This window comes from Fistularia commersonii, chromosome 9 (genome assembly GCF_037954325.1).
Source record: "Fistularia commersonii isolate RoL2024-O1a breed Wild chromosome 9, RoL_Fcom_v1.0, whole genome shotgun sequence".
Classification (NCBI taxonomy): Eukaryota; Metazoa; Chordata; class Actinopteri; order Syngnathiformes; family Fistulariidae; genus Fistularia; species Fistularia commersonii.
Genome location: NC_141292.1, coordinates 10050166 through 10063792, shown reverse-complemented (window position 1 = coordinate 10063792; position 13627 = coordinate 10050166). Strand labels below are relative to the sequence as shown.

The window sequence follows — 13627 nt, the reverse complement described above, 5'->3', positions numbered from 1 at the left end:
AGATGGACAAATAACACTATTTAGCCTTTCTGTAGTATTAAGGTCCTGCGGGAAGCCTAGTCTTAATAATTTTTTATGAAAAAAAAATGAAAATACATAGGACTGTAAAAGTAGGTGTGATTCAAATGTGTAAATAACTCTTGAAGTAAAGGATACTGGCCGGTTTCTTAAAGTCCAAAAAATTCTGAATGGGTTTATCCTTTAACCACAAAGAATTGGCGTTATCATTAAAAGCAATAAAGCATAGGTTATAGAATAATACACACTTAACCTTCATTACCCTTGAATTTTACTGATACGTTTCAGTCTTGTTTGTGTGTGCTTCCTTTGCACAGTAAAATGACTTGTAGAATGCTAAGCAGCAATCTTCTGTGTGACTGTAAAATGTTGAGAAGTGTGTGTATGTGCATGTGCTTCTGTATGGGTAGCTGACAAACCTGACAGCATGTGTGTGTGTGTGTGTGTGTAATGGGAACAGCTGGCTGCGGGAATGAGTACAGAGGCAGAGGTGATGGATGCGAGTGGAGCTCCTGTGACAGATGAGCTAACAGGTGTTCGCCACGGCCCTCAGAGAGACACTGTTTATGAGGCGGAAAAGACAGCCAGACACAGAGCGCTAGCCACCGCCGAGCCACTCAACACTAAAACGCAACTTTACAACCAACAACTCAGCACAACCGCTTTTATGTGGCTGAGAGACTTTGGTTTACTAAAAGCTTCTTCAGTCAGTGGCGGCAATGAGGTTGCGCAGATCTGAGAAGGAAGGTGGAGATAAAATACACATATACTTCACTTTGCAGCTCTGATACTTAAACCTGCTTTTAAAATAAAAAAAAATAATCTGATGAGTGACTCTTCTGCTTCTCTCCTTATTTATTAGAAACTAAAGAAACATTTAAAGCTATATTGGAAAAGGCTAGCATCCAGAGCACCATTCAATAACAATTGAAGTATTAAATGGTGTCTGACTTAGTTAAATGAGTGGATTTTTGTTCCTTTTTTACCGTCAATGATCTTCATTCAGGTTTGGACGTTGTCTCTCATAAACAGTTTGATTTCCAGCTCAAGCTTTGGGTGAACAAGGTGGACAAACACCTGCAAAGTTTGTCGAACATACGTTTTCTGCGTTGGTTTATACGGTCGTACGAGTGAGTGGTACCAAACTGACACAAATAAAAATAAATCCTGCAGCTACAGACGCACCAGGTCTTATGACACACCTATGTGTTATGTTATGTGCTATGCTAATGTTACCTATTGCAGTGATTTATCTTTAAAATCTAGAGAATATTTGTGTAATGGATTTTATCAGGGGGGCAGATTTGGCCCAAGCGCTGCTGCCAGCACGCGCTTTATAAGCTACAGGGCCGAAGTTGGAAACATGGAGGAACATATGGCGGAGAGGCAGATTCATCACAGTCATGATGTCACGAGTACATGGTGTGTGTCTCAGCCTGCCAATTAGCCGAGCGCACTATTAACGATTTTGTGCCTCAGCCACGTTTTCGTCTGAACTGCGGCGCAGAATTTAAGTTCAAAAACACAGAAAATATCATTAGCAGCAAGACACTGGAAAGAAAAAAAAATGGTTTGAAGAGCTTGACCTTTTATTCTTCAGCAAAAAGCGGTACAGATAAAAGCAGTTGAGTTCAGTCTTTTTGCCTGTTTTCTAAATAAGACGAGGAAGGCACTTTGGGGCTGGAATGCAGAGAGGAATCAGGCGACATGTAAAACCGCTTCAAGGACAGACTCCCAGCTTTATTACTGTGTCTGGAATGGTTTAGTCTCTTCCTCGATTCTATAAATTTGGATTTATCTGGGTGTGTGTAAACACAGAGGAGGGATAAACTGACCCTGGGCCTGAGATCTGTATCCCCCCAATCCAGGAAAGAAAACAGTGGATGTAATGCCAAATACAAGGTTTGAAATGTATTAGTCTCCTCCACAATAGACGTCCGATGTTACGGGTCGAGGACTGTGAGAGAAATCGAGGCGGCGGTGGTTGGGGGTCAAAAATTTGCAGTTTTTTTGTGACGATTGAAAGGAGATCATCATCTTCTTTGAGACTCTGACAATCCTCTCTGAAAAAAGACGCTCCACACCTCTGTTACTTTCAGAGTTTCAGCCTCTTCAAACGTTTTAGTTGCAAATACAAATAAAAACCAACTGACAATAGATGGATAACAAATGAAAAAACTGGAGAACAAAAAAGGAAATAGTGTTAATATACTGATTACATTTATTTTAATTTGATGTATTTATTCATAATTTATTATGTCTGCTTTCACTGTCAATCCATTGTCGGATTGGCATTATTATCTGTTCATCCAAAGCTAATTTCTATCTCCTTTCTGGATAAAACGCCCTAAACATCAGGAATAAAACCTTACATCTGCAGTGAATTTCTTCCCGTACGTTCACAGAGAGGTGTCATGTGTTGAGGAAAGGCGAGGCTTCTAGGGTTGGCCCAGGGCTTGTTTGAGGTCTCGGAGCAGCATGGACGCCATTACGCTCTTCTCTGTGTTGATGGTGAGCTCTGCCGACGGCGAGTCCTTCAGTTCCAACATCACCAGGACCAGGGCGTCGCTGCTCACAGTCCGTCCGGCAAACCTGCAGTCAAAAACAAACATGAAAGATCTGGGAAAAGACTTAACCCTCAGATGAGGTACAAGAAAAAGGCCATATTCTTAAAAGTATATCATTTACTTCAATGGGAACGAAATGATGACATATATTGCCATTGTGCGTACACGTGGCCTATTCTTCTGCAGCGCTGAGCAATATTAGTACCTCTATACAACAGCAGATGTACAAATACCCATTTCCTTTTCAGTTTTTTTCCCCATGAAAATTCCATTCCATCTCCTTTTTCTGCCTACAGTGTCCACATTATTCAAATTGCATTGGAAGCATTTTATGATCCGATTGCTTGTTCGATTCTGCAGACTTTCCAGTTTGGCGCAAAGACAGGCAGCGAGTGACCTGTGGACGTCAGGTGGTGTCAGCAGAACTTTGGCTGAGGAACCCAAAAACCTGATCAGGTAATTTGTATCCACTTGCTAATATCAACAGTGTTGGGCTAGCTGCCTGTATTAGCATCAGTGTTGTGTAATTAGTATTACGTAGCTAACATAAGCCTCATCCACACTCTAAAATGCTATAACCTCCGCAACATAATTTTAATAGTGTCTGGCAGCATTTTTAGGCCAATGATGACATGCTATCAGGCCTTTGCCAGCTTTAATCTGTCTAATTCTTGAGATTTTTTTTCACCCCTAAATTAGCAATTTTATAACCTTTGTTTATTTATGATAATATTCTAGCTGCTGATGTCACGCCGACGTAACACCAATGTGACAATAAAATGCGCTGCTTGATTTACAGATATTTTTAGCAGTATCGCTGGAGGCCGAACATGCCAGCGGTTAATTTGGGCATCAGTGCACCGCTCTGAGCACTTGACTTAAAACCGCATAATTGATCCTCACATCCTCACATTGGGATATTTGCTAACACCTTGTAATCACCCCAAAGGAGTGAGTGAGGCTGAGAAGGAGAAAGTGGCAGAAAATATATTGAGTGGGGGCCAACAGACAGTCTATTATCCCGGCGGACTAAAGAGTGGCTTGGGGTGAGACACGCCCATTGTGCCAGTCAAACAGAAATTAGCCCATTTTTATGGACTGAGGGTCTCTATGAGTGTGTGGGAGCATGAGGACCAAAGGGGGGGGGGGGGGGGGGGGGGGGCACGTCCCACCAGCTCCCACTGGGACACTGGGAGGATTTTCTGTCCATCGTCTCCTTGGATACTGTCCCTGTAGACTTGGTGCAAATCTGTGCGCACATGGTCTCCATTGAGGCCGCTAACAAGAGGCAGACAGGGGCTGTGACCCAGCGTGACCCTTTTTGAAGGTGCCAGAGCCCCTTTCTCCCGCACCCCGCTGCATCCCCGAGCCTCACGTGGCTAAACTCCCCGCCATCTGCCTCCATTTAGCACTACATCCCTCCAACAAAGACCCCCTGTGGCAGCCCGCTTAGGCCTAACAAATAGTCCACAAAGGGCCCCACTCAGACCTCAACTAAAACCCGTGAAGGGCCCCCGCAGGATGGTGTGTGTGGACAGGAGCTGTCAGAGACCCATGTGACGGCAGACATCGAGCACGTCCGCCAATTACCACACACGTTTAAGACGAGGTGGCGGTGGCGGGGGCGCGGGGGGTCTGAGGGTACATGCATACACAATGAAACAGTGCGTCTGGGGTTCGTCTCTGGGGAGCTGCTAAATTACCATCAACAGAGGAACGGGAGTTTATCAGGGAGCTCTCGGGGAGGAGAAAGAGAGTCCTCCTCAGGCTTAATTAAAATATTAGCCACTTCTGCAGGAAACACAAGCCATTCAACAAGAGGATTAATTTCCCTCAAAATACACCAACATCTCTGGGCTGCTTTTATGTCACTAAATTATTCAGGGGTTGTATATTAATCCAAACTGCCAACAGTGGAAATACCGGCTCCATTCCGCGTCACTCAAACCCACATCCGTTCACTCGAACATCCGCTTCGACAAGTCTCGCAGTCGATGCGCCAACCAAAGAATGCAAAAGAAATATAAAAGTATACCGTTCGTTCCCATATTAACGAAACTGCGAGGGAACTTCCTTTATTAGTTTCCAGCTTCAACATGCATTATCATATTTCTTGAGCAGCTGCTTATCCCGCCTCTGTGCTTTGTTACATCATTGACCAACACCGTTCTCATTTTTCATGTTTACAATTCGGGCCACGTGTAAACACATTCATGTCCTCTTCCCTCTTTGACCTCCCCTGCGCTCCGCTGACAGGAGCCTAAGGGTGTCTATGTGTTCCCTGTGGCTTTGCTAATGGATTTAGGATATAAATCTATCATTTACTCAGCCAGTTAACACCACCCTGAGGCTGCTTTTACTTCACCCCAGGAGAGACGGCGGCGGGCCTTTTGAGCACGTGTGGTTTTATGTACCAGTAAAAAAATAAACAAGAGCGCTTCTTGTTTTTGTCAGCGGTTTGCCGCCTCGCGGGCGTTCGTGCAGGGGGACCCAAATCAAGTTTACATCGGTGCATTTTTTAAGGAGTAGAAAGGAAAGATTAAGGACAAGCAGGCCCTAAACGGGTCATTGGTATTCCCCTGCACTCTTCACACACCGGGCTTAATACTGGATTAATTGCGGAGTATGAAAAGAAAAGCAAAGCATAACCCCTGGACTTAGAGCAGGCAGATTGGGATCGATCGGCGGGGCTGCGGCTAAGCATCACTCTCCAATTATCTGTGATTCTCCTCAGTTCAGAGAGCCTGTGTGCCATCTGCCTCCCCTCCACTCTGCCACAGCAAACACAAAGTGGGCTTCACCTTTACATTCACCCTCACGCTGAGAAGACCCAGAACGCGGGACTTAATGCACAGCTCCGCAAAACCTGGTGGAAACAAGCCGCTCAGTCGCAAAGGCCTGTAATACGTTATATTTTCCAGCCGTGTCGGGGAGGCTGATGCCGCGGCAGCTGAACGCCATTGTTCTGGTGCTGGTTCTCAGCCAGGTGGACAAGTGGAGGAGTGTCCTTCAGCCGAGTGGTCAGTAACGCCAGACCGGAGTCTAGCAGGCACAGAGCGGGCAGATGGCCAGAGCCATTACTCCCAATTAGAACCCGGGGCTCGGCCACGTGCTCGGGCACACCGCTGCCCTGGGAGGAACACCGAACTCAGACGGAGGGAAGAAGAAGGGACGGGTCGGCGAGGAGGAGCGCGTGACCGCATGAGGTTGCCTCATTGTCTGGTACCGACTCAGGCACCTGCACATGTGCACGTGGCATAAACCGCGGGCGGATCACGAGCACGGTCCGCAACACGGAGACCAGATGTTTAATCAGGTGTCGTATGATAGTCGATTAGATTTCAAATAGGAGCTAGAATTTGCTGAAAGGAGAAAAATTCAGTGTTTAAAGAAGCATAATTTAATTATATCAAAGTGCAAAGTAAAGAGAAAGCCCAGCTTATAAATCAAGTTTTTTTTCCTTTCAAATTAGGCTCTTAACTGGAGGGGTTGGCAATGCATGCAAAATTCGATCAAATTTGCTTTCAAACGGACTGAAAAATAGAGCACATTTATTCTATTCCGCCTGTTTAGACATAAACAAGAACAGCGTTTTCTACATTTGCTTTCCTGCTTGATTTATTGCCATCCTCCTTTCCAGCAATCAATTTCTGTGTTTCAGTGGAATCCCCCCTGCGCTGGCGCTCCCGGTCTCGCCGGCTGCTTGGGAAAAGCAGTGCTGCGCCCTGCTGATGAACAGGGGCAGTGCAGGGGGGAGGCGTCGTTCGACAGAATCCCGTATTGACTCCCCCCTGCGCTGCGGTCCGAGGTCAGTTTAGCCGCGTCGGTTTTGGGCTTTGTATTGAAATCCCATCCATTATTTGGACATTACACCCCAAAGTTTCTGGGCTTTGAGGGGTGATCTCGCCCAGATGGGAGCGCCCTTTCTCTAGGGGAGACTAGAGGAGAAAGAGAGGTCAAATCCGGCATCCTACTTAATGCCAGGCAACCTCTGCAATCAGCCCTCAGTGGATGCATCCGATTGGATCGATGAGTCTGCCTGCACTGTGTTTATTCAAAGTATGCGATGTGGAAATTCAGGAAAAGTGGCCCCGACCCTCGGTCGATGCGCGAAAAGTCAACGCATCTTTATCGGGCTGATCATTCTGATTCCATCCTGATTCCAGGGACGGTTGCTCCTTTGCTCTGCTCTGAGTGTCATTAAATTTCTCTTTTCTTCAGGGGGGAAGAGGGGTTGATCTGAAAGGGGTTGAAATGAAACTGCAGACGTTGATGTTATGTGGCATTGCTCCTTAGCAGGAAGCCCGTTCTAGACTGCACTAGAAATGCAATATATTAGGGAGACATTAAAAAGAAAAATGAATTCAGACAATTGATTCCCCTCTGTATTTTTCCAATACTTTACAGACTGAATGATACATTATATACCGACTTAATTTGTTGCCTCGGTAATTATTAGTAGCCTTTGTTCGGATACACCTCTGGGATGGAAGAAGAGGAGAATCTATTAGTAGCTAATAAAAATGTGTGATAAATACACTCAGACTGTACGATAAGGGGCTAAAATGCAGTTATTTTAGATGCGAGATTGCTTTCTTACTCCAACACAAAAGGCAAAGAAAAATCAAGTCAACCACTGTTATTTACTGCTTCAGGATTGTTTCTAAAAAGAGCACAGAGATTTTCCCAGAATTCGGTAACCCTAGTTTGACTGAGGAAAAAATAAACATTATGTCTATTTGGATATGAGGAATGACATTTCAGATGAATACAAAACAAAGGATTTAATCAGCCTGCAGGGAGTTTAATTAGAGTTGTTATTTTTCTGATGGATGCGATAGGGCTATGAGTGTAGTATTGAGCTGAATTCAAATCCTTTTTATGGCAACTTCAGGTTTGTAATTTACATTTTCAGACACAATTTAGTCAAACTTTATATTTTAAAAATGTTGCATTCCTAAGTTTTATTTAGGTCACTTTGAGGTAATTTCCAACTAATTGAAGATAATTTTACATTTACATGATTTTTTTTTAAGCTTTTAAGACATTTTCTCAAATATTAAAGATCTTACCCCCCATTGACCCCTTCTGAGTTCTTATTGCATTACTGGAGAAAACAGATCCAGGTATCTGGATGAAGAGCAAACGAATAACACACAGTTCTCGATGGATGCATTGATCACTTGCACGGTACGCTCAACAACCTAAAATAATATAACAACTATATCAATTTACTAACTGAATTAGAGCATCACTGACAGCAAACTAATAACTGATGAACCCAGGTCACTGTCCGGTTTCAAAAGCTGCGTTTAATTTTGATAAAATCATTTCTTCATTTATATTTGAATATTTCTGAAGAAAATTTCTTTTTCATTTGGTGAGCGTGGTTATCCCCCATTTGATCAACCGAGGACGTGAACTTGACTGCCACGAGGAAACTGGGGAAAAAGCGCCGTATTTAAAAGATATTCCAGAAAATAAAAATTATATGCAGGAACAAATAATTGACCAATGAACTATGAAGATTTTCTTTTTTTATACATACAATCATTTTTTAAACATTTTAAAAGGCAGTTTAGTGATGCTTAGTCAAGATTCTTTTGCAGATGAAAAGTACATTTGGAAGTCTTTGATAAGCACTTAATTAAAAGTGGAACTAAATACCACGAATTGATCAACGGAGTGGTGGTTGTGTGTGTGACAAGCATTTACTTGTACTTGAGCTGATATCTTGAAACGGATCAACATATTTTGATCACATTTTCAAAAACCGCCCATCCCTCCTGAGGTCTGAGGGAACAATAGCTGTGCGGACCATCTCTGCAGCTCCAACGGTAAGCCACAATACTGCTGGCTACCATACAGTTACTGGGGGAAATGACGGGAACAAGCAAATTCATTCTAAGACAACACTGGAAGATGGCCGTCATAGCAACAGACCAGAGATTGATAGTATGGAGTCATTTAAACTATTGGTTATTCTGAATGAAGTATTGGCTTATTGGACACAGGCCTCTCCCACTGCCTGACATTGATTTCCACTCAGTCCTCCAGCGCTCTGTGCCCTTGCGAAAGTGTCTCCGCTCTTATTGTTTTTCCCGCTCTGACTTCCCTCGCTGTCCCTTATTTATCCAACATTTTCCTTCGTTCCCTCTATTACTTGACAAATCTTTAGAGAAATGATCAGCAGCGCCCGCGAGCTGAGGTAATGGACAGAAGCAGAGGAGCCCGATGCGTTGCGAGGGGGATGGAGTGAAAGACAAAGAGGAAGTGAAGGAGAGACGGGGTGTAGGGATGAAGCAAGGCAGAGCCAGGGCAGGAAACAGAGGAAGAGAGGGAGGTGTAATTATCAGGTGTTCGGGTGTGCGTGACAGAGGAGGAAGCTCATTAGCACACTCTGTGTACACCAATTACACAGCCAGGCTTCTCAGGGCATTCCCCTGGCATGTCTGTGAGGGGCTGGCTGGAACACTTTCACTCTCCCATACCCGCTCACACGCCGCTCTCATCAACGCCACACTGCTGTCACATGATGCGCCTTCTCCTTCGAAGCCGGCATGAAAACACTGCAGTCAAAGAACTATCGTAGGATTTCAGTATTAACCACCATTTCTGACAGGGGGATGTTTTGCGTGGTGAGGTGAGAATAAAAGAAAAACACAACATTTTCCCGCTTGGCAAATAAACCTTGGATTCAGAGCAAATTATAGAATAGAGCTGTTATACATACAGAAACTATAATAGAGGCTTTTGAACAGATCTCTTGAAAGCGTTTTACCGTATTAGTAACAGAATTAAGGCAAAAAAACTGCCTGATTGGACTTGCAGTATGGTCAACACATTTGTTCACATCCATACATACAATGTTTCTTAATACGCACATGCATGGTGTGCACACACACGCACACACACATATGATTAGTTCGATATTAGATCAGATTGTGCTTGAAAGGTGAATTAATTAGCAAAGAGCTGGATAGAGTTTCACCTGTAGAGGCTGTTTTGGCTGGAGGAAACCAATCCCATGTTGGCCACAGACAGGACCTGCTTGCTGATGGCCTGGCTGGAGGTGTTTTCTGTTGCCATGGTGATCGTTGCCGTAGTCTCATTCATGCCAAGGAGTTTACCTGTTTGGATGGAAGTAAAGTGTCTCACCTTCACACGATGCCTGCACGTAAATATGCATTTTAAGATTTATTTACAAATATATGTATATCCTAGTTGAATAATGAACGGATGGAAGAAGAATTCAAAATTAAAGACGGATGGTCGGTTTATGACAGAAAGTAATGACTAGGGATTCAAAGGAAATGCAAGGAATATGGTGAAAACACAAGGAACTAAAGGAGGCTTTGAGGGGAAATATAATCTAACAAGGTTGTCAATGAAAGAAACTGACATCGCTGCAGGGGCACTAAACACCAACTTGATGAGGAAGGAAAATGGCCTGGGGAGGGGAGTTGTTCTTCTCAGTTGAACCTTTATTTGTCAAGAGTGAAATGTATTTAAAAAAAAAAAAGAAAGAAAGAGAAAATAAGGATTAATTAATTAAGTGAGAGGCACCATTTAGCAGGCACTTAAAGCACACCCAGGTCTGGGATAGGAATGCGCTCTCAGGTGCCAATAGCTGCCTTTTAAAGCAGCCGGAATGATGCTGAAGTGCGTTTAAATTGGAAACGGCAGGAAGTGCTTGATAATATGCATGCTTTTAAATGCCGAGAGGATGGAGCTGATGATTATTAAAAACAGCCTAGCTTGGAATTCATTTCACTTGAATAGACTTTATTAAAAATATTCTTTAATAATAAGGCATGCAGGAGAGGGTCCACATGTTTCTGGATGTGGATTCGGCTCCATGCCCTCGGTCTGCATTTCTGATGGATGCCCAAATTGAAATTGCTTTTTTTTTAAAGGAGAAGCCTTGCTGCATTCTAGTTTTTTATTTTTGTGATGTCCTTAAAAATAAAAACGCAAAATGGGAACTTTAACGCTTACAGTGGGAGACAACACACTTGTATGTATAACCCCTCTCACAGGAGTCCTGTTCCATGCCAGTATGCAAATATAAACACACTGCTTGGAATATTTCCACCAAAACAAACAACAAAATAAATAAATACTTAAATGAAAATAAAAATGCCAAAAGACTTTTACATTATTTTTTTTTTTTGTCAGCCTGGCAGCATTTCTAATCTGCAGAAAATAAAGAAACTGGACTTAGAATGTCTAATAAAGTGTTGTCTAGTCTTGTTGACATTTTCTTTGCATCTCCACAAAAAATGATCTTAATTTGTTGCACGCACGCACGCACGCACGCACACACGCACACACGCACACACGCACGCACACATGCACACATACACACATACACACACACACACACACACACACACACACACCAGAAACTTGTGTTTGCTGCTGGGTTGTCGAACTCTCTCTCTCTCTTTCTTTTCTGTCTCTGTCTGTCTGTTTGATTTTGAAGCTAGCTCTTCAAAATCCTACCCACAATGGCGGTTGTTCATGGAGAGCAATTTACTTTGTTTTGCCAGCAGCGACTTGGAGGTGGAGGCTCACCTTGCTCCTGGCAGAAGTCTTGCTCTGTCATGGTGGAGGGTTTGAGGAGCTCCCCCACAGCTGGCTGGACGCACACGCTAAACTGGTCCTCCTTGGTGCTGAGGAGGAGGGAAAACGACTGTGCAGTTCAAATTACACATGTTGTGCATTTAAAAAGACAGATCAAGGATAAACAAGGACAAAATTGTTTCGGTTGCAACTGTAAAGGATCTATCGGAGCTCCCAATGTTTTATAGATGTCATTTTCCAGGGCAATCTTAGTAGCTATGCAACAGATCCTGATATGCTCCTATTTGTTCCTCCTCCTTCAAGTATTCGCTCTTTGATTTCCCAGTATTCTCATGTGATTTCTTTATTTTTTTGAACAAATCACAGCACATTCAGATCTCACATAACAGCCGTTGTTACACAAATATCAGTTTATTTTTTTATCCAGCTGCGCCTTGATAAGCCAATCGCTTTGTGAAACATTTCTGTCTAATAGTCTTGTGCACCGTGCTGACTGTGTCCTGTGTCTTTTTTTTTTGTTTGGGTTTTTTTTTGGCAGCATTGATTTCCTCATCCTGCACAGATTTTCTGATACAGGTATCGATTGCGCGAGCAGCAGTGCCGATGGCATTCAGTGAGTTGATTTGGGCTGGACCTGATTAGCGGAGGAATAATTGTTATTCCGGTGAAGTGGGATCAATCCCAGTTGATGTGTCGCCTGGGAGAACTGGCACAGAGGGGGCGGGAAGCAAAACGAATTAAGAAAGAACACATGAGGGAGGTAAAAGAAGAGAGAAGATGCAAATGAGGTTAATAGCAAGTTGATGAAGATGGGAGCCTTGTAAGAACAAATAGATGTACAAAAAAATAAATACATAAACCCGGGTGGGTATCATGTGCGTGAACGTCAGCTTGTCGTACCACAACTGGAAGTTGGCTGCTTGTGTCGAGTCGCTGAAGTCAATACCCATGGAAACTGTCACGAAGGCCTCCGGCTCCAGCCGCTCTGAGAATGGAAAAGAGAGGAGAGGAAAGACGAGAGGGGGGAGAAGGAAAGAGTGAGTGACAAGGGCACGGTGTGCGCTGCGTGGAGGGATGGAGCCGGTGGGGGTGGGGGGCAGCAGCAGAGTGGAACAGACAGGCATCCACACCACTTGTGTTTTCTACCTCACAAAGCAAGGCCACCGTGTGTGAGAGAGCTATCCTTCAATCTCATACCCCACTCCTTCGGCTTTGGTGGTGGGAAAGGGGGAAAAAAACAAAACATGAAGGACCGAGCATATTTCCAAAACAACAAGCTTGTCAAAGAGAAGAAGAGATGAGGGGAGGGGGAGACACAGTCAAAGTAGGGCTAAAAATGCTGCGGCGAGTATCTGGACAGCTGAGGCAGGGGGGAGGCGAGGGGGGAGGTTAAGGATGAGAAGAACAGAGACAGACAGAAACATCCTCCACGCTTCCCCCGTCAACACGGGTCTCTCTCTGAGGAGCAGGGCTGTTATACTGTATAACTCTTTCCACAGACGGAGGAGGAGAGGCTCCAGAGGAAAACCTTGGAAAACAAAGCCATTATGGACTTGTATCCTTCACAGCTCCTCCAGCAGATGTTCTTTAGATCCATCCCATCGTCTCTATTTCTTGAGAATTAGTATAAAACACTTTTTAAATTCCACCAGTAGTTCTTGACGTGGGATTCAGCTTTTTAAGTCAAGATCTTCAGTAAACTGCGGCAAAAGCAGAAGATTTAAGATCGTGTTTATGTTACATGGTGATTTTCAATTGCCAATGTTTGAGGTTTTCTCCTGATTTTCAAATGCAGTCCAGTGACTTGAAAGAAAAATAGCAATTAGTGAATAACAGTTGTATTAGCCTATGTGTCAGATTATAGGATGACAATAAATAATAAATAATTAAGAAAGAAAGAACACATAACAATACATATATTCTGTCATGAAGACCATCTAAACAGAGTCACCAATGAGTCTTCAAGATTTTGTCTCCCTGCATTTTCTGGTGAGTTTTCATAAAATGCTTGGTCACATTGGATATATTTCATGGTAATTCTTCAATAAAAACAAAACAAAAAAACAATAATATAAAGACAGTCCTGTGATTAAAAAAAAACAAACTGTTCAGTCAAACAAACCATGTGAATACGACAGTGCCATCTTGTCTTCTGACTTCATCTGGGGAGACTTTTTCTTAAATCTTTTAGATATCAATTATAATTTAATGCAGTCAGCAGAATTGAAAATGATGAAATAACAGCCAAAGAGACAGAAGGACTTGACAGCGTTAAGAAAAATATGGGTTATAAAAAAATTTATGACATAAATGTCACCGGTATTATTTGGGGAGTGTGTAAAATAAGCCAATCTGAATCAGCTGGGAAGAGTCATCTCCAGGTGATAGTTTCCATGGTGACGCAGATTGTTTAGCCTCTACTGACTGAGACAGCTGAGAGACGTCTCTCTCTCTCT

General features: G+C 43.4%; 1 protein-coding gene across 2 annotated transcripts in view; it reads right to left on the bottom strand.

Annotated features, from left to right (window-relative positions):
* Nucleotides 1-1589: 1589 nt before the first annotated feature.
* The window catches only part of ap3b1a (adaptor related protein complex 3 subunit beta 1a), a 62899-nt gene continuing 50861 nt past the window's right edge, over nt 1590-13627 (bottom strand). For both annotated transcript variants that reach the window (XM_086152400.1, XM_086152399.1), the window contains 4 exons: nt 12072-12156; nt 11163-11260; nt 9577-9715; nt 1590-2610 (listed from right to left, as the gene is read on the bottom strand). In XM_086152400.1, coding sequence (XP_086008526.1) covers nt 2457-2610; nt 9577-9715; nt 11163-11260; nt 12072-12156 — 476 coding nt within the window. In that variant the 3' untranslated portion in view covers nt 1590-2456. The remainder of the gene's footprint in view (nt 2611-9576; nt 9716-11162; nt 11261-12071; nt 12157-13627) is intronic.